General features: G+C 42.9%; 1 protein-coding gene across 1 annotated transcript in view; it reads left to right on the forward strand.

Moving 5' to 3' along the window:
* Positions 1-1,042: 1,042 nt before the first annotated feature.
* HSPA12A (heat shock protein family A (Hsp70) member 12A) overlaps positions 1,043-19,972 on the forward strand; it is a 52,635-nt gene continuing 33,705 nt past the window's right edge. The window contains exons 1-4 of the mRNA XM_063163135.1: positions 1,043-1,139; positions 12,653-12,806; positions 14,636-14,721; positions 16,592-16,719. Of these exons, the coding sequence (XP_063019205.1) occupies positions 12,791-12,806; positions 14,636-14,721; positions 16,592-16,719 (230 nt within the window). The 5' untranslated portion in view covers positions 1,043-1,139; positions 12,653-12,790. The remainder of the gene's footprint in view (positions 1,140-12,652; positions 12,807-14,635; positions 14,722-16,591; positions 16,720-19,972) is intronic.

Below are 19,972 nucleotides of genomic sequence, written 5' to 3' on the forward strand. Positions count from 1 at the left end.
AGAGCAAGAAACCAGGGAGCAAATAAAGGGAGGTGCTGAGAGGCACCTGCAGTGCTGGGGCTTTGCTTCGAAATTCCATGGTCCTCAAGGGCTTCACAAAGATCCCACCTTGTGTGAGCAACAGCTTTGGTGAGGGGGCTTGGGAGAATTTTGGGTGGATTTTACACTGTCCTGGATATCAGTGACCTCCTGAGCCCAGGAGACCGCCCCGAGGCCGTGCTTGCAGTGAATGCCCTTATTTATTTCACGTGAAATACTAGCACTGATTTCAAAAGGCGAATGGCTGCTGAGGCTGGAAAGTAAAGGAGAATTACACCAAGAAGCACGGGTGGACAAGAGGAAAAAACCTTTTCTGGCTTGAGGATTGCTTGTGGGAGGTTACCAGCCTTATTTTTGTTCTCTTGTGTTTGTAATGGTTTGTTACTTAGTTTGGATAACTCTTAAACTTCATCCTGGATCGAGTGACAGTAGGGGTGTCTCTCTCCCAGGTCCTGGAGACAAGTACCTAAAAATCACTGGAAACAAGAAGTTCTTGGCCTGACAGCACTGCAGAACCATGTGGGAGAGCTCACTCTGAAGACAAATATAAAGAATTCCCATGCCGTATAAGCCACCCCGTAATACATGATATCAGGGGACCGGTCCGTGATTTATGCCTGTCCGGGTTAGCTGCACCCACACCCCTGACGATCGGGGGAACAGCTGGGGTAACCTCCGCAGCCTCCTCGCGCTGCATCCCTGCAGGACCCCATCACCGAGCCGGGCTGTCACCCCCGGCCACAGACAGGGGTCTCTTTCTGCGGCTGTACCGCGGACGGCTTTCCGCTTCGGTGGCCGTGAAATCCGCATCTGGGGCCGGCCGGCCCTCGCAGGCGGCCCCCCCGGCGGTGCCGTCCTTGTGCGGCTGCGGAGCGGGCGGGGAGGGGCGGCGCAGCCCCGCAGCCGGCGCGGGAAGCCGTCAGCGCCGGCCCGGCCGCTCCCCCTCGGCTCCGCACCGGCCGCAGGAAGGCGCAGCGGGGCGGGGACTACACGAGCAGCGGAGCCTCCCCCGGGGTGGGCAGCGCAGCTCCGCCGCCGGCCCGTGCCCCGGCGAGCGCGGCGGGAGCGGGCCATGTCGGAGGCGGAGAGCGGTGCCGCAGGTGAGGGGCCCCCGCCGCAATGCAGGAGCGCTGCCGGCTTCCCTCCGGCTCATGGGGGGAAGCGGTGTGGAGGAGAAGGGAGCCCCGTCCGGAGCAGGGGAGGCGGGAGGCGGCAGACAATGTCCCGGCTGTGGCCGTGCGGGCGGGGCAGGGCAGGGCCGGGCCGGGCCGGCGGTGCCCGGCTCGGGGGATGCCCCGCGGGCAGGGCCGGCTGAGGGAGGCGGCGGCTCGGTGCGGAACCCCCGCCCGGAGCCGGGCAGCGCCGCCGCTCCTCCACGTGCGGTGCCCGGGGAGCCGGTGCCGCACCGCGGGGGGACCCAGGTGACAAAACAATGCGGCGGCACGGCCGGGCGAGGCGAGGCGGGGCGGGCGCCCTGGCCGGCGCCGGGCGCTGCGGCATCCCCGCCGGACGGGCCTTTGTGGCTCCGCAACCCCGCGGGTCGGGGTCTCTCCCTTTCCTGGCAGCGGCCAGAGGGAGGAGAGCTCGGACTGGAGCTCGGGGGCTGCTGCTGACATAGAGGCAGCCCCCCTGTATAGCGAGAAGCCTGATGCACTGGGAAAGAAAGACCTGGCAGCCGGGTGGGAGAGCCGGCGCTGTCTGGCTGAGCGCCTGAGCATCCTGGCGCAGCTCCGGGCACCAGGCGAGGTGTAGGGGTGGGGAAACCCCCACCGGTGCCGTTTTACCACGTTAAGGGGCTACATGTCTCATGTCTCTGATTCTGCAGACTTGACTCGAGCTGAGCTGAATCTTGTTTTTGCCTGGAACAAGGATGGGTTTGATCGTTTGGGGTTACCCTGCCCGATAGGAGCAACACAGCCTTTGCAGGACGGGGTGGGCTCTCCTTGTGTGGGAACGGAGCTGGGGGAGGGAAGAGGGTTCCTAGGATACAAATGATATGGGTGAATAACCCCTAGGGAAATGCAGACTCAGCCTGATTTCATTCCATCTTTCCATGCCTTCTTCCTCACTGTAATCTGCAGACTTGAGGAAACTGCAGTGCTGAGCCAACGGCACTGGCAGAAATGTATGGGGAAACTTAAACTTTTAAGTTTGATTATGGTAGGATTTGGGGAGCGTTTAGAATGGCATAGCTTAATTTCAGTGTAAGCGGAATAATAGAGTCATAAAGTGTCCATTAAAAAACCCCAAACTAAACCAGGAAACACTACTTAGAAACTAGTCGAATCCTCAAGATGCTCCACTGGGTTCTTCTGCCTCCCAACATCTAAATGTTCTCTCAATGCTTCCTAAATGAAATCTCTGATGTCTGTTTGGTTTGAAGTACCCTGTAACAATTTTCTAGCATGCAGCTGACAAAGGGAAGAATAGACTGACAGGTTCATTTGTCTTTCAGATGACAGGGTATCACGTTTTTTTTTTCTGCCAGGTTGCAAGGTTGGTGCAATGCAATACTGAAATGAAGTAACTTGTGACATAGGGAGAATCTGTGCAGGAGGGATTTGGTAAGAAGACAGAAGACCAGGTAGTAAAGCAATGATTTGTGATGCCAGAAATCTTTGTGTTCTTTCCATGCGCTGGAATGCAGAGGCTGTCAGGGGGAAAAAAGGCTTGAGGGATAAAGTGTGATTTAGTGTGTGTTGTATTGACAGTATTGAAGCTGCAGCCACTTCTTGCAGCACAGTACAACGTGTAAAGGAAATGTCTGTATGTAAAATAGCTGAGTGCTGTATGCAGTGCCTGCCCATCATCTTTATAGCTCCACTTAGCACAGCACTGCGGTATCTGCAGCTTGCTTAGTGAAACTGTTCATACCCAGGAGCTACTGCATGTAAAGCTTCTAATTATACTGATTTTTGGCATTTTTCAAGCCTTTGGCTGGTAATTGGGTAATGCTGGTTGAGCTGACAAGTTTTCCTTCATGACACGCACCCTGTGAGCTTTCAGTCTGAGTGTTTGGTTCACTCCCATGGGGACAGCACTTGGTGCTCAACAGATCTGCCCTGCTCTGTCCCTACAAAGCCTCCCCAAAGCTTCAATCAGCTGTAGAGAAACCCCAAGAGGTCTGATGTGTCCAGAGGCATTTTCAGCTGGTGCATTTCTGGGTAAAGGGGCTTTATCCTGGTCCACGGGGAGTGACCAGGGTTTCTGACAAATGCCACTGTCACCAGGAGCGGGAAGAGGATGCTGCAGCCTTGGATGTCAGCTCAAGTTAGAGCAGCCTCTGGGAGGGCAGGCCTGTGCAGCAAGGCCAGAATGCTGTCTCTGCTATAAAAGACCTGATCCCTTCATGAACATGTCAGGGTCTAGGCCGTGTTTTGTTTTCTAACTGTGTCACTGCTGCTTTGGGTTATATGGGACTTGACTTGTGCTTTTCTTCTGCCAATGCTTCTTTTGTTGGTTGAGTTGATGTGACCTGCCATGGACAACTTTTCCCACTTTCATGGCAAGGCTGTTGAAATTTTTTAGGCCCCTTCTGGACATCATATCTGCTGTTGCAATTAAGTCTGGATTTCTTTTCTTTTTTCCTTTTAAAGTTACAGATCTGGTCAAATATTTTAAAATTTCCAGTTACTTATTCTTCTAAGCTGTTCCAGGGGATTAATTAATTTTTTCTTCCTTCTATTATGATTTCACCTGTTCTCTCTATAAATTCACAAAGCAACCATCCCTTTCTTAAAAAAAAAATCTCAAGAATATACTTTTAACTTTAAAACAATAATATTTAAAGATCCCATTGTGTCAGTTTTCTGAATTGGTTCTGCCTTTTGATGATATGTCAGATGGGATTTCACAAGTATTTGACTTCAAAGAGCACACCAGTTACGGTTTTAGAAACTTCTCCCTGTGGCTGTTTTAGTCTGTAGGTATTGTGAAGAAGCAAATTACCTTTTTAAATTAAAAAAAAAACTGTGCTGGCTCCCAGTAAATGATAATGGAAAACGTGAAGGGAATAAAAACAATGCACGCAAACAATGCAACTTTCAATTAGGAGGATGAGAACAGTCATGACCTTAATTTGGTTTGAAGCAGCATGACCTTTCTGGGGAGTTTGCATCTGTTCCTTTTTTGTTGTTGTTGTTTTCCTTAGGTGAACTAGCTGTTGATATTTTCTTTATGCAGCTTTAGTGAAATCTTTGTCCATCCATAGATGATTTCTTACACAATTACTCAGCTCTTGTGTGGCACTTGTCACGTTTCTATTAAACAAGCTGGCTGGTTGAAGAGGAGGATGGGTGAAGCTCCAGGTTGGTTCAGGTTGGTGTTTCTGCAGTGTGAGAGGTGCCAGGAGGGCTTGGAGTCTGTTTCAGGGATGAGCTCTGAGCTCCGTGGGCAGTGGCAGTAAATGGTACACTTGCTTCTCAGATGTTCCACTGCAGAGTGTGCAGCTGTTTGGTGCTGTAAGGCCACAGATGTTGGCGTTGCACTGAGGGGATGCTGCTGCCAAGGCTGAGCCTCGGTGATCTGAAATGCCTGTGACAGATCCACAGGCTTCCCCTCCCTCGCTGTGACAAGTGTCCTGCCTCCTGGGTCACTACATCCAGTCTGCCTTTTCTCAGTGACCAGGCACATTTTTGATATTTGTTGATATATATTGCTTAGCTCTCATTATTCAAAATGTGTCAGCTCTGGCCCGTGTGCTGTGCTGTTAAGAATCATAGTGATATGCATTTAAAATAAACAAAATCAAGTTTAAAATTTTGCTAGAACTGCTATTAAAACAGCGACTTTGCAGTGCTTTAAAATTAGCATGGCAGTGGTGATCTGTGTCAGTAATCAGTATTAAAACAGGAAATTCCTTCAAAGGCTGTCTCAGAGGGATTTGAGAAACGTTGTCATTTAAATGAAGAGGGAAATGCAGTCATTTCTGAGAAGTAAGCAAATAAATAAACAAATCTCCTCAGAATATGGTGGCCAGAAAGCCTAGAGTGCTTTGTTCTTCACCCGGGAGTGCACGAGGGTGTGTCAAGGACAGCAGAGGGGCTTTGGGCGCTGGGCTGGTGCTCCCCTGCCCTGCCTCACTGGTGTTACAGATCTGCAGGCTCTGAGCACATGGATCAGTTCCAAGGGTACCTACATCTGCAGGAATGGGAGACCTGGAGAGGGTTTTGCCTTTAGCTTTTAACCCAACACTCTCAGGCTGTGCTCTGCAGATGTAGTTTCTGAGGAATATTGAGAGAGATTTCTAGTAATCATTACCAGTTGGAGTCCAGAAAAGTGTGGATGTGAATGTAGTTCAATTATAGCAATTCCATGTCATCTGAAGGAGTTAATCCCCGTTCTCTCTCTGAAGAAAATCAGCTCCTATTGCAGGAGCCTGCCCAACCTGCACTAGTTTCCTTGGGCAAGGAAGTAGAGATAAATTATTCTCCCTTTGCTACTTCCTTCCCCCAGAGGCAATGATCTGGGAACACAACTTCAGTTTGTCCGTTTCTGGATACATCCCTGCTTCTCAGTGCTATTCAGGACCAATCTCTGGGGTTGAAGCAGTTTCTCTCAAAGGGTGTTACAGTCCTGAGTACTCTGTGTCCACCTGTCCCTGTGAGGTTATGTGCATTTGTATCCATGCTTTCTTTTTTCTCCTGTTCCCTGTGAGGCTGGAAGAGTGAATATTTGACTGTCTCTTTCCTCATTACAGGGATTGGGATATTTTTCTCTCTCAAGAGATAATAACACCATTAAAATAACAGTTTCTCAGTGCATCCTTGCCCCTCCTTTTGTCATTGTTTGGGAAATGTGACCATGTGGTCAGTTTTACCATCATTTGAGGACTCTTGATGCCTTCTCCATGATTAAAGATCAGAATACCTGTGATTAGACTGGGCTGACTGGCAGCTAGTCCCATTCCCTGATGCCAAACAGATCCAGCAAATTTAACATCTATTTCTCAAGTTTCCATGGATACCTGAGCAGAGCACTGACAGTAATCAGAACGGCAGGGCATGCCACTTCCAGCAGTGCTGGCACTGTGCAAGTGCTGCATTCAAAAATCACCTTTTGTAGGAGCTCTCTTGCTTACTCAGCTACTCTTCTGTTACAATTTTGGCCACAGGAACTCCTTTGAAGGTGGTGCCAGGGGCTTGTCACCGTGACAGTGTAAATTTGCAGTGGTTTTTTGGCTGGTCACTGTGGTCTGTGCATGCACTGTCATGGCACTTGAGCATGACCCTGATGGGTGTTAGCATAAAAACCTCTGGAAGTGGATTTCGGTTGGTGACTCCGTGATTTTGTGATCTACTCTGCAAATACTCATCAGGTAATTTCTTCTTTTCCCATAAGGTATTTTTTCTTTAAGCTTTTCTTTAAGCCTGGTAACTGTTTTCGAGACCATCAAATAAAAAGAAAGGAAATCTGGTTTTTGATACAGCAATGAAATATTGCTCAGGAGATAAATCAATAGCCATAGAATATGGTTTCATAGATGACTTTGCTAATGACTTTTCAAATGTGATACCTATATTTGACATTTTGTCATAGTTACTGTTCCTTTATTTTTCCATCTTTGAACAAAACTGGGTTTAATAGCCTTGAAGAATATGAAGGGATTTATATACAGCATCACTCATGCTGACTACTGTAAGTAATGGCTATTCTAGTTTGACTTTTCTTTTTACCCTGCCCCCTGCTTATCCTTTTTTTTTCCCTGTGAATTGATGAGAGTGGTTGGTTTTCTCTTGTCAAGGCTGTGTAAATGTGTGAATCATGTTAAGCCTTCCAGAAGATTGTCAAAATGAAGACAAACATATTCAAATTTTTTTCCCAATTCATGTTTTAAGAAAAAGGTGTCACTACATTCATCCAGCTTGATGCACTGCAAGATGCTGTTCCTGAATCTAGGAACGCTTGAAAACTAAATAACCTTTTTGCCTTCTAAGTGAACAAATTCCCCCCAAAATGTTCTTATTCCTGTGTGCTGGATGCACAGTCTGAAAAGCTGAACAGTGATTCTTTGAATACCTTGATTGAGAAATGTAGGATTGCATTCTTTCCAGGATACAATTGTATCTTGACATGGTTCTTAAATAGAAACTTGTAGTAAAACATGTTTATAACTGTAATATTTTGATCTTGTTTTTTAAAAAGAAAAAGCAGTGAACCAGTCCAGTTGAGCTGGGAAATGGTGATTTTCTCAAAGAGAGTGATTAACATCACAAACGTTCTGTTTTATGAGCATGGTCAGGGAATTAGAGCATAATCTCAGTAGTGCCATTCCTGACAACCTTGCAGTGAGCCAAGTGGAGGAGGTGGATGAGGGCAGACATGATGATGGAGGAGAAGCAGCAGGAAACCTTTTCCAGGAAGGTTTCTTTTCACCTGAGTTCTGTACATCTTGGGGTTTGTGTTCTGTTCCTTACCTGTTCCTGGAAGCAGCGAGGGAGGAGGTGAGAGGTACAGGAAAGCAGTGCTTGCAAATAGTGCAAGAACTGTGAAGGAAGCAAGTTCAAAGAAGAGCTTGTTGAAGGGAGAGAAGTTTAGTTAGTGTGCACTGAAGGTGTCTCTTACAGAACTGTGTCAGGAAATGTTTAGGGAAATCACGGAGAATTGTCTTTTACCACTCTGAGCTGCCAGATCTGTTGTTAACCCACCTTTATCACAACATAACCCCTGCTGCCTTTTGCTGGAGGTAAACCAGGATCAGAGTTGTGTCTCCTGGCAGTAGTGCATGGCTGTGGGAAGAGAGGGATCCCTGCAGGGCACTGCTGGTGAGTTCCCCTCACCCCAGGCTCTGGGGTGTGAGCAGGTTTTGAGCACACTGCAATCCCATCAGGGCGTGGGGAAGGAAATGGGAGGGAGAAGGGAGCTGGCTGATCACAGAAGCTGGAAATCTGTCAGGGCATTCAGGGTGGAGCTGGATTTGGGACCTTGCAGTGTAGAGGGTGGAAGGGTTTGAGTTGAAGGCAGCTTAAGGACACCCTTAGCTGTTGGTGAGGAGCTGCTGGGGCATCACACACCCAGTGAGTGTGATTGCTCAGCTTTAGTCCATCTTACCAAGCATTAGAGAGATCCGATGAATTGTAAGTAAAGTATTTTAGCCTATGTCCTGTCAGATAGAGGAGGAGTGAACATAGCCCATGTGGCATTTTCAGGAGGTTACTGCGAGTTCTTGCGTGTTTCTTTCACCTCAAATTAAGTTCACAGAAAAGTGGTGGCGTCTTTTGGCCTCCCATTGCTGCTGAGGCTCAGGAAAATTAATATTGTCCACAAAGCGAGTGATGGGATGAAACTGGGGTTGGTTTTTGATACTCTTAACAATAATGGTAAAATCTTAAAATTACCTTAGAAAGAGTTCATAGGGTAGTCAAAATGTAATCCCTCTAGTCAAAGCGTGATCATGATGGGAGACAATATAGAAGCAATAAATGGAAAAGGTCAAAGTTGTAATGACAAACATGTCTTATTTTTAGAATTCCGTGCAAAGTATTGGGAGATTATTTATTTTTTTGTTACTTAGGAAATCCTTGTGCTCTAATTGGTATCAGTGCAATGAATTCCAGTTCTTTGGGGGACCAGATATTATGAAAGGGTATCAGGAAACTTGGATTTGTATCAGAGATTAGTTATGGCTGTATTCTTGGAAGAGAAGTGTATTGCAGTCTTCAGCAAACCAGCTGGATGCCTGCTGGCATTTTAAAACAAAGGACTTTAATTGATGGTCATAACAGTGGTTCCATTGGTTTCAGTAGGAACAGAAGGTTCTTACTTCTGCTATGAAATATGGGATCTTTTTATTATGCATAAGAATATTTTAAGTTTTTTTTTTTGCTTCTCTCCATCTCTTTTTTTATTGTTCTGTAATTATTTTAAAAGGCCATCTTTGTATTTACAGTAAAATGCTCTAGGTTTTCACATTGCATTTGGAAGCTCTGACATTTTGTTCCTAATGCAAAGGAAAATCTCAGCAATAGGAAAAGCTGAATAAGGTTTTCTTCATCAGTGCAGCAGTTGCCAGCTAATAGCAATATGGTAAACCCTTCTTTTCTTGTGCAAATACCATTAGGAAGGTTTGCTTGGGTCAAAATTATTTTGATGCTCAAATCTTTTGAATGAAACATAATGGGTTTATTCCATTCTTTCGTTGCCTGATGGCTAATCCATACCCGTGTTTGGTTTAATACATCCTTGTTTCCTTTTTATTTCCCTTCTTTTTTTCCTAAATTTTAAATCCAGATGTAGTGCCTGAATGGGAAATAAAGAATTTGGCTAAGATTTTGGTATTACCCACAACCTGACTGAGAGCAGAGCAGTGTGTATACACACAGCAGCATTCACCTTTACCACATGCTGGAGGCTGGAAATTCCAGACAAAGGGCCATGAGATACTTGCAGTGTTTGATTTGTGACACGTTCAGTGTGTTCATGGTGAGTTCAGTTAACACGGATTTATTGGAGCCACAAAGATCAGCTGCAGTAGTGACATTTTTAGTAGGTCTAATGCATCCAACTTCCCCTGTGCACCTGGATCAGCAGCCTACAAATATCTGAGTGCTGGGATGATTTGGCATTTGGAGCAGTGGATGTGCATTACACAAATGAAAAAGAGTTATTGCAGCTTTCCTTTTGAGCCAGGGCGGTGTCCTGCACCACTCTCAGCTGGGAGTTTGGAAAAGGCTGTGCTGGGACTCACTGATGTCTTTATTGTGAAAGCACTTACTAAAATACTTGAACTCTGATCTGAAATGGGGAATGGTATTGATCCTGTTGTTGATTCAGAAAGTTGTGGGAAGAGTTTGTGTTGGGTTTGTGGCCACTCTGTCAGGACAGCAATACAAATTTACTTATGATTGGGATATAACACAGACAGGTGTTCAGGCATGTTCTTACAGATGCTCCTTTGCTTATTCTTTGGTTTGTGAAACAGCTGTAGGAGAGAGATCCAGTCACTTGGGAGTGAGGTCTGAGAAGATTTGGAAAGTGCAACTTCTCTGGTGAAGCCTTTGCTTTTGTAGCCATCACTCCAAAGTAATGCAGAATGTACCTGAAATGATTTCTGATGGCGGACTTGGGGCTTGAATCCTTATTTCTTCATTTTTAAAAAGTTGTTTCTTTTCCATACACAGAACTGGTGACATGAGGCACATTCAGAAATGTCCCCCCTTCCCTGGTGTGACAGCATTTCTGGGCATTGTGCTGCACAGCCCCACACCCTGATTCCCAGGTTCCTGATTTACTTGTCCTGTTAAATTCTCCCTGGTGACAAAGCCCACTCTACTTTATCCATTGTTTATGGCACCTGGGTTAGACAGAATCCACTGCTCTGCATCTCCTTCGCTGGGGAAACGAACAAGGTCCATAATGTGTGAAGCAGAAAATTTTACTGATGCCTTATGTAGCTGAATTATATACAGATGAAAAGTTGAACAGAAAAGAGAAGATTTTGTGTGGCTGCTGAATTATTTTTTGTTTTTGAGTACCACCTTAGTGGCTTGGACTGGGAAGTCCAGCACTCACCCTTCTTTAGCTGCTGGCTTGAAGCTGATTATCTGGGACTCTGTTGGTCCATGTCTGGCTTTTTTTAGCAGTTCCCCAAAGTTCATTTATCCAGTCCTGAGTAGGAATGTGTGGCAGGGGCTCTCAGAAATTCAGAATAGACTGATGGCCTTCCAGCTGCCATTAACTGATCTTTCTAATTAAATAATGAGCTTGGTCCTGCTCTCCAGATCTGTCAGAAAATCAGATTCAGCTGAACACTCAATCAGTGAAATATCCACACTGCATCAGCAAAGTTTTTATAAATGTTCTGGACTTTGCTTTTAGTCTGCATTCTTTGACACTTAAAGGTTAATCCTTGGTTGCATTTTGTCAAAATCTACAATGTTGCTGATCATTTACTGAAGAACAGAAAGAGCTAAACAGATTAGGCATTGCAGGAAGCCGCAGAAAATAAACTCTTGCATCTGTTTAGATGAAAAGAAGGATTAATTTAAATTAAGTCTGCTAAACCAGCAATTGGAGCTAATGTGATAATGGACATGATTTCATTAATAATACAATATCTTCTGATCTCATAATTTTGCTAATTCTGTAATGGTTTGGGAGCCTTCTCTGTTTTCCCTTCAACTTCTGATCACCTTAAAAATGCACAAGGTGTTCTTTGCCAATTACTTAGGTTAGGACTTAAGTCAGAAATCCTAATGTGTTCAGATTTAGTCTATACATATTTATTGAAATTATCCGAACCATATTCCAGGTTAATATTCAGCTCAGAAGTAAATACAAGAATTTTTATTCAAGAAGTTTGCATCATATTTAGAAAAAGATTATTTTAAATACTGTTTCGTTTGAGGACTTATTTAATTTGGATTCTAAGTCAGCTTCCTCAGTTTAATTTGGTGTGTAAATTGGCAAGAATTTAAGTGTTTATTTAGTGCATACTGTTTAGCTGTGTTTTTGTCCTAGCATGTAGTTTGACAGAGATAAGGATCCTTAGTAAACATGGAGATAAAGCTGGAACTTGAGCTATGTAGAACATTATTTGATTATGTTTTTTTGTTGCAGAAACCATAATAAGACATTCTAAGTCATTCTAATTCTAGAACTATTCCAAATACCCTGATCCTATCCAGGACAGTCTAAGCATCATTTTTCAGTGTCATGGTTCCAAATCAGGTTCCTTGGAACCCTTTCCCCATTCTTTGGCTCGGAACAGATGCTTTTGTTTCTGTCAGATCAACCAATCACACAGTGCTTTAGAGATAAGGGATTTTTAAATATCCTGGAATATCCATGCATTTACTGTTCTTCAGAACACAGCTGTAAAAATTGTTACACATGCACATTTTTTTCACCATGGAAACACTAACTCAACAAAATACAAAAGCTCCCACATAGACAAATATATTTTAACACCTTGCGGTTCAGATGGGGTAGATAGTATAATGTTACAAAAATCCTAATTTCATTTGCTTTTAGCAGTCATTTCACTAACTGCTGAGAAGTTTTGGCATTAGATCCAGGATGCATTATAGAATTATTTTATTTAGCTGGGTATTTACAGGAGGAGACATGAAGGCAGTGCTGGATGGTGATGGGTTGGGAAGGGTCTTTTTTTTTTTAATTAACTAGAATTAATTCTTGGTAGGACACCACCCAAGTTAGTGGTTTCATTGGATGGATGTCAGTATTGCTCTGGATATTTATTCACTGCTCTCTGAGATACTAAAATGTGTATCCTGTCACAGAGAATTTTCTGAGTTGCACACAGAGATAAAAATAACTTTTCAAGGCTGATAGCTGAAGACAGGTTGGAAAATGCACCTTAGAAACACAGAGTAGTTTGGGGGGTTGGAAAGGACCTTGAAGATCATCTTGTTTCAACACCCTGCCATGGGCAGGGACACTTTCCACTGGGCCAGGTTGCTCCAAGCCCTGTCCAGCCTGGCTTTGAGCCCTTGCACAGCTTCTCTGGACAGCCTATGCCAGTGCATCTCCAGTGTCACAGTAAAGAATTTCACCCTGATGTCTAATGGAAATTTGCACTTTTTCATTTTAAAGCCCTTTCCCTTTGTCCTGTCATTACCTGCCCTTGTAAAATGTCCCTTTCTGACTTTTGTAGGCCCCCTTTAGGTACTGGAAGGTGCTCTGAGGTCTCCCTGGAGCCTTCTCTCCCAGCCTGTCTCCACAGCAGAGGTGCTCCAGCCCTGTCATCATCTCTGTGGCCTCCTCTGGAGCTGTCCCAGCTCATCTGTGAAACATGAGTGCCGAAACAGGTAACCAAAAAGGGGCAAAGTCAAACACTGAAAACACATGGTTTGAGGGGTGCATTTTGTGCTTCAAATCAGCATAGTGGCAAAGTGAAACACTGAAAACACATGGTTTGATGTTTACATTTTGTGCTTCAAATCAGCATCCTAAGTGTGGGTAAAGTGCAGGTTTCCAAAGATGTTGAGTCTGTGTTGCAATGTCCTGGTCTGCTCAGGAAGTGTAGGGCAGGTCCAGCCAGGAATTACAGCAGGATGCAAGGAATGTATTTTGTTAGTTATTTAATTTTTTTTTTCTGTGTTGAGATATTGTTTTTCAATTCTAAAATAAATACCATGTTGCTGGTGCAAAAATTAAGAGGTAAAAATGGCACAAAGGAGGCTGATAACAGCATCTGTTCCAAAGACGTCTTAATGAACAGAGCAGATTCTGTGCTTGTCACACTTGGCCTGTGACTTTTTGTACTTCACTGCAAGAGGAGTAACTTAATATATTCCTGGAGAATTTGTGTAGAAAATGCAAATACTGTGCTTCTGCAAATGCTTCTAAAAATCAGGCTGAACATGCATGTTATATCTTCAAGAAATATATGAAGTTTCAAGAGCAAAATTAAGATTTGGAGAAAGATTTTTTTTTTTTCCCCCTGCAGGCGAATTCTCTCATACTTGCCCACTGCAGGGTTTTTAAATCTTCCCTGGGAAACAAGTCATATTTGATTGCTATTTTTCCCTATATAATTCTGAGGTTTTGGAGAGCCAGTGTCATTCTTGGACTGATGCTCTGAATTGTCAGTCATGTCTAGGAATTACATGCTATGAATAAACATGTGATGCATCCAAGTAGGTGATAAAAATACATTGAAATGTATTACTTATTATTTAATTGTCATTAATAATGTTCAGAGGCCTATTGCATCATTCTGCTTTACATCTAATTACAGCTTGTATTCTGTGGAAGAGAATTCAGTAAGCACTCAGGGCTTCAATTTTAGAGCAGAGGGGTATGAGCATGGACAGGGTGTGTGGTACCTTTTGTACGTTCTGTTTTGATAAACTATTGCATTCTTCAGATTATATATAAATCCATCTAAGCTTAATTTGTTTTAAGCCATTTCATTTTCTGTCATCATCAATGTAAGTGAAAGAATGAAAAATAAAATAAGTGCAGTACAGTATTTGTTACTCATTTGGTCTGTGCCTTTAAATGAAGTTTTAGTATTGTATGCTGGGTAGAAATATTTCTTTGATGACTTGTTAATAATGCTTTCCTTTTTCCCAGCTGGATTCTGTCCTGCAGTAGTATTAACAGCTGCAGGATGTTCCAGTGCAGAGTGTAGTGAAGGATGAAAACAGAGACAGTATTGGGAAAGTTTCAGAATAAAGGCTCAGGATGGACAAATTGCAGCTTACTCTTCCTGCTTTCTCCAGCTGCTCTCAGCTCCTCTTTTTCTTGTAAATGGGTCTGTCTTTTTGGATCTCACAGCTTGTGTTTAGTTTCTGCATTCATGCATTTAAATCCTAGGCAGTGTGTGGTGCTCAAGCTGCTTGTACCAACTATGATTTTTGAATATGTTTAGGAAGACTTTTAACATTGTACATGACAATGTAATAAAAGGATGGTAATAGTCATGAAGGTCAGACAGACATTTTAAAACCAAAACAACAGTTGTGTCTTAGCATGTTTTAAAGGCAGAACATGTTTTAGATGGCAGCTGTGGAATTTGCTTTGTGTTTTAGCAGATTCTTTACAACTGGAAAACAGTTTAGCAGTGTGCAAAGTAACTGTTGTATTTACTCATTCTGCTTGCTGACACTGATGGGTGTTTGCTTCCTTTTAGATGCAGTTTCCACATCTGCTTACTCATCACCAGCCAAAAGCTTGGGAGACCCTGGAATAACTCCACTGTCTCCATCACACATTGTGGTAAGAAATGCACTTTGAATTATACTGCATGCTTACATCACCTTCTCCTGCCTAATTTCTTTAGAGTTGTGATGTCCCCCATACTGATCCCCTTTATGTTATCCATAGTAGTAAGTGAGATTTTGGGCACACTGGAGTTGCTGACAGAGCTCTGATTCATTTCATTGGGCTCCTGGTTTTGCTGTTTTTCATTTGCTAAACTCATAGACTTGCTCCTGCATATTTTTATATCAAACACAGGGGCTTCTTGATCCTCAGGGTTCCCAAGGTCTTTCCCTGTCTTTATCACTGATTTGTTTAGGCAGCCCCTGCAAAGTCTTCTTCCTTTCAGAAAAAAAAAAAATGGAGGAAATACATGGTACTCAACAGTAAAACACAAATTCTCAGAGAAAAGAATGTGCCCAAAGAGAGAGAGAGGTAGAAGCCCAAAATAGAAGTAACTGGTTTTATTTCTTAAGGAAAATAGCCCCTTCTGTAAGCTTTTAGAACCAAGAGCATGTCCCATAGGTAGTGTGTTTTAATCTCTTGTACATCATGCTAATTTTGTTGCTAAACTCCTATTAAAACTAACTCCCACCCTTTTTTAAGATCACTTGTATGGTTTGTAACACAGTACATGCACAGTGTGCTTTATGTTACTGCAAGGGATTGTGTTCAGAGCACATTTGTATCCTTTGTCAGCCTATGGTGGAACACTGCCTTAGCTTTCTGATCCAAGTTCAGAATTATGCACAAATCCATCTTCAGGATTTCCAGTGCTCTCTCCCATAGTTTTTGGCTCTTATTCCCTTCTTTCTCTATATACTCTTGAAATTCCTCTTTTACTTCTGTCACAATGATGAATTACATCATATTTCAGTTCAATTTGCTCCTTAAACTCTTTGAGGAAGACATTGCCTTAGTTGAAAAACTTTCATTAGGAGAATCCAAACAAGTCTCTTATGACTGGAGCCAAAACTTGTTGCTCCTGTTTCTCCATTACAAGTAGCAGGTGTATGGGGAGATCTTGGAAAATGTAGGGATACAACAGGAATGTGCAGGAAGGGAGAGGTGTGGAATTAACAGAGATCTGTGGTGGAGCACTGCCCATAGAGTGAGGCCATGAGACAGCTGCTCTGTGAGAGGTATCATCACCTGCTTCCAAGTGTTTCTGAGTACAGGCTGAGCAGTCCTGGGTGATTTAGGGCAACAAGGCTGGTGAAGGGTCTGGAGCATATTGCCCTTGACTGTGCTTTTGAGGGATTGCAGGATTACAAGTGAAAGGCAGGAGAAGGATTCAAATTCATCATGAGCAGTTGATCAACTTCCCTCATTCCAGCACAGGCAGGAGGAGTGCAGCATGTAGTGCTGGCTAAATGAGTGTATATAAATTGTTCTTTGTAACATGGGCTGTAAACCTTATTGCTGTGTTTTGGGTGGGTTTGTCTCTGTTATTTTTGAATGGTAATTGTATTTCATTTTCATACTTATGATATAGTTAACTCCTAAAACCACCAAGTAGGTCCCGAATATATCACATTGATGGACAAACTCTTCAGTTGATCAGTTTAAGAAAAAACCAACCAAACCAGCCCCAAACCCCTAAGTTTTAATAATACAGCATAAGAGGTATTCCAGAAATTAGCATGAAGGAAGCTTTTAATAGAAAATGATGTATAAAAGGCTCTAGCATATATGTTGAGTCATGCACTGAATTTCCAATTCCATTGGAATGTGCAGCCTTCTGATACCAACTTTGGTCACAAGGGCAAATGTAGGGAAGTCCCCATGTTCACTGAAGAGATATGCAGGTCTTGCAGAGCAGAACTTGTGGCAGGTTACAAAGATTCTGATCAGTGACTGTGTGTATTTTGCTTCTGCTGTTTAACAGAAGGACTCTGATGCAGAGGATGCTGTGGAACAGTTATTTCTTGTTGTTGTGGCTATTGATTTTGGCACAACTTCCAGTGGCTACGCCTACAGCTTCACCAAGGAGCCAGAATGTATTCATGTAATGAGGTAAGGGCTGCAATGCAGCATTTGCTTTGTGACTCTGAGAACATGGGTTGCCTGCAGTAGCCATAGATATTTTCTGCAGGAGCCTGAAGTGTCTGGATTTGCCTGGCATTATCACAGTGTGCACATTTCTCATGGTTATGACTTTTTGTTGCATCTTATTGTATTCTGATTTGCTTTAGCAGTCCATGGGAGCACATCCCTTTTCTTACTTTGCTGAGGTCACAAGATGACAAAATAGAAGGAGGAATCTGAGTATTCAGAATTGTTCAGGGAGCAGAGTTAATAAGTAAGTCAGGATGCCCTTATCTCAGACACTGATTTTCTGAAGTCATGACATCCAGGAGCTGCCCATCCCCTGGAATCACACTGTGTATAGTTGGGTGTACAACACTTGGTTACTTGCACTGGGAGATCATTTGGCTGATGTAAACTTTGTGGTATTAAATCTGAATTAAATCTATGACAATGATCCATTGATATTGGGAAATAAGCAATCAAAAGTCATGAATGTGAAAATGAAGGTTTGATGTGAAATCTGTCTGTGTTATATGTATGTAAAGGACAGACATAGATGCTGTGATGTAGGGAGTTTTTTATTTTTTATTTCTTATTAAATCAGCACAGTATAACTCTATGCAATCACAAATGCAAAAACTGTTATGGCAGCTGCCTGAGATGTTTGCCCTGCAAACCATTGCTATAATATTTTATAGTATTTTTAAAAGTTATAAATAACTTAAAACATATTTAATTCTTATCATAGTATATTTAAAATTACTAATGAGAGTAATATATAGATAATTTTAAGCATTAAAAATTCTATATGGAAAGCTCAACCATAGCTGTTCTTGTAAATGATGCTGCTGTTGCAGAAGTAGGTACTGTGAGAACAAAAGGTCAAAAAGCCCAATTTGCTGCAGTCCAGTGTGATATACTGCATTTTTCTAAGCAGAGGTGGTGGCTGAATGCAGCTCCCTAAATCTCAGCAGACACTACTGATTGTGCAGGCAGCCTGCATAGTTGGTTTGTGTATAGCTGCACACTAATGCAGCTGAGGGATTTAAAATATTGTCTAAAGGAAAGTAAACTTAGAAATGGTACTCTGCCATCCAGTTGCAAAGATATCTGCCTTTTGCAGGATGGACAAGTAATGCTTTCCAGGTCTTTTCTGCATTTCAGCCATCTCTTGTTCTCTGAGCAGCACAGGAAGGTGCACAAGGCTGAAGTCAAAGGACACACCCTGAGTTGCTGCCTCAGACAGATCTCAGGGTGGGCAGGCTGGAACTCAAGTTTATCAATTCCTGTTCTCTTTGGCAGCAATTAATTAATTATTAAAGTCCTTAAAGAAGTTTGATGGAATGAGAGAAAACATCTCTGAAGCTGTATCTGAGCAAGCCTAAATTGCCTTAGAACAGCTCTGTGTTGCTCCTGTAAGTGCTGGAGGTTTTACTGTGTGGAATCACTGGTGTTTCTGGGGAAGTCCTTGAGGTGCCTTGGGCTCACGTGTTACCTTAGGACCTGGTTTTGCTGCTGGATTCACAATATGGATTAGATTCTCCTTCCCTGGGGAAATCCCTTCTCCTTACTAGGCTTCCTGCTGTCAGGCACTGGGACATTGAAATCCAGGTGATGAGATTATATTCCAAATCTCAGCTGACATTTTGCTCCTTGTGGTTCAAAATATGACATTTTCCTCCCTATGCAGTAATGGCAGCATGACTGTGATTTCAGAGCTGTGTAGCTGTGATATGAGATACTGAAGTTGAAAGAAATGAAATAAATTACTTCATGTGTTTCCAACCAGAGGGGAGGAACTTTTTTTGGAGGGGGAGTGTATTCATATTTCCAACAGGTATTTCAATCAATGGCAAATATTTTAATACCAAGAATTATCTTAATTTTTTAAATAGATATTTCTCTCTGGAAAGGATTTTGACAAGAGATGATTGAAACAGACTTACTAAATAATATATGTAATATTTTTATATATATTTATATATTAATACTCATGAAATCATGAAATTCAATCATGAATTCAACCATTCAAAAGAATGGTATATTCATTAAGGTAAGTCTGCAGTAGTTCAGAAGGTATTAAGGGCTGTATATAATGAGGCTTGCATGTAGGATAACTTACAAATATTTCAGCAGAGTAAATGTAGCTTCCCGCCGGCACTCGAGAATGTTTACATTAAAATAAAGCACACCAGTGATGCATGGTCCTCTCTACTTCCTAACATTTTTTCCACCTTCCCTCCTTAGTGTTGATTCTTTCCAGATACTTAGGTTTCTGACTGCCTTTTGACAAAGCTGCTTTTCTCTAAAAGGGTAAGATGGGTTTATTTAGAAGGTCCTACTTTGGAAAAGAGTGAACACACAGGGCTTTAGCTCCAGGTTTGAGTGTAGTGCCAGCAGTGCCATGATTCTTGTTATGTAATTAGGATACAAACAGTCACATTTTTGACTGTGTGTTTATTTGCTGTGATGCCCAGTGCTAAAAAAATATGATTTTATAAGCACTGAGCAAACAAAGTTCTTTCAGCATATATTTATCTTTAAATGTATGAGTGGCCTCACTCATCTCAGCGTGTTTGGAGTTGGGTGTGGGTTTGTAAATGTTCAGTGAATGACTTCACTTTGATTGCAAAACATTGGTTACTGTTTTATCAGTTTTAGGTAGTACTGACAACTCTTGATAGTTGCCCCCAGCTTCTGTTACAGGTAGCTGTGGTTCAGGTTCTTTTTGCAGAGGGAGTGTGTTACAGTGAGTGCTCTTTGCAGCATAACCTGAGACTGGAGGAAAGGCATCTGAGCTGCCTGGCCATGAGCTCAGCACTTCAGTGAGCAGGGCAGTGCCAGAGCCACACAGAAAATTTGCTGCTGTACAATGAGTTAATAGCATCTCATTTGGAGGGAATATGTGAGATATTACACAGTTGTGAAAAACTCCTCTTGGGTTATATGCACTTACGTGAAGTTACAGATGTTTTGGCTACTGGCTAGGTAGCTGAATGGGAGTATTTCACAAATGGAAATTAATGAAGAAATGCATGTGGCTATGAAACAAATGGCAGTCTGTCTTTGGAAGGAGGGAGAATGTGGTCTCTTTTCAGTGCAACTTCAGGTTTTTCTCCTTTCCCTCTCTTCCCTGTTTGACTGTAATTATTGGGAGGCACACACCTGCCTTTCTGCATACACTGTGCTGGTGGCATTCAGCTGCATTTTGATGATCCCAGTGTTTCATTTCCTTGCC

This window comes from Melospiza melodia, chromosome 9 (assembly GCF_035770615.1).
Source record: "Melospiza melodia melodia isolate bMelMel2 chromosome 9, bMelMel2.pri, whole genome shotgun sequence".
NCBI classification, from domain to species: Eukaryota; Metazoa; Chordata; class Aves; order Passeriformes; family Passerellidae; genus Melospiza; species Melospiza melodia.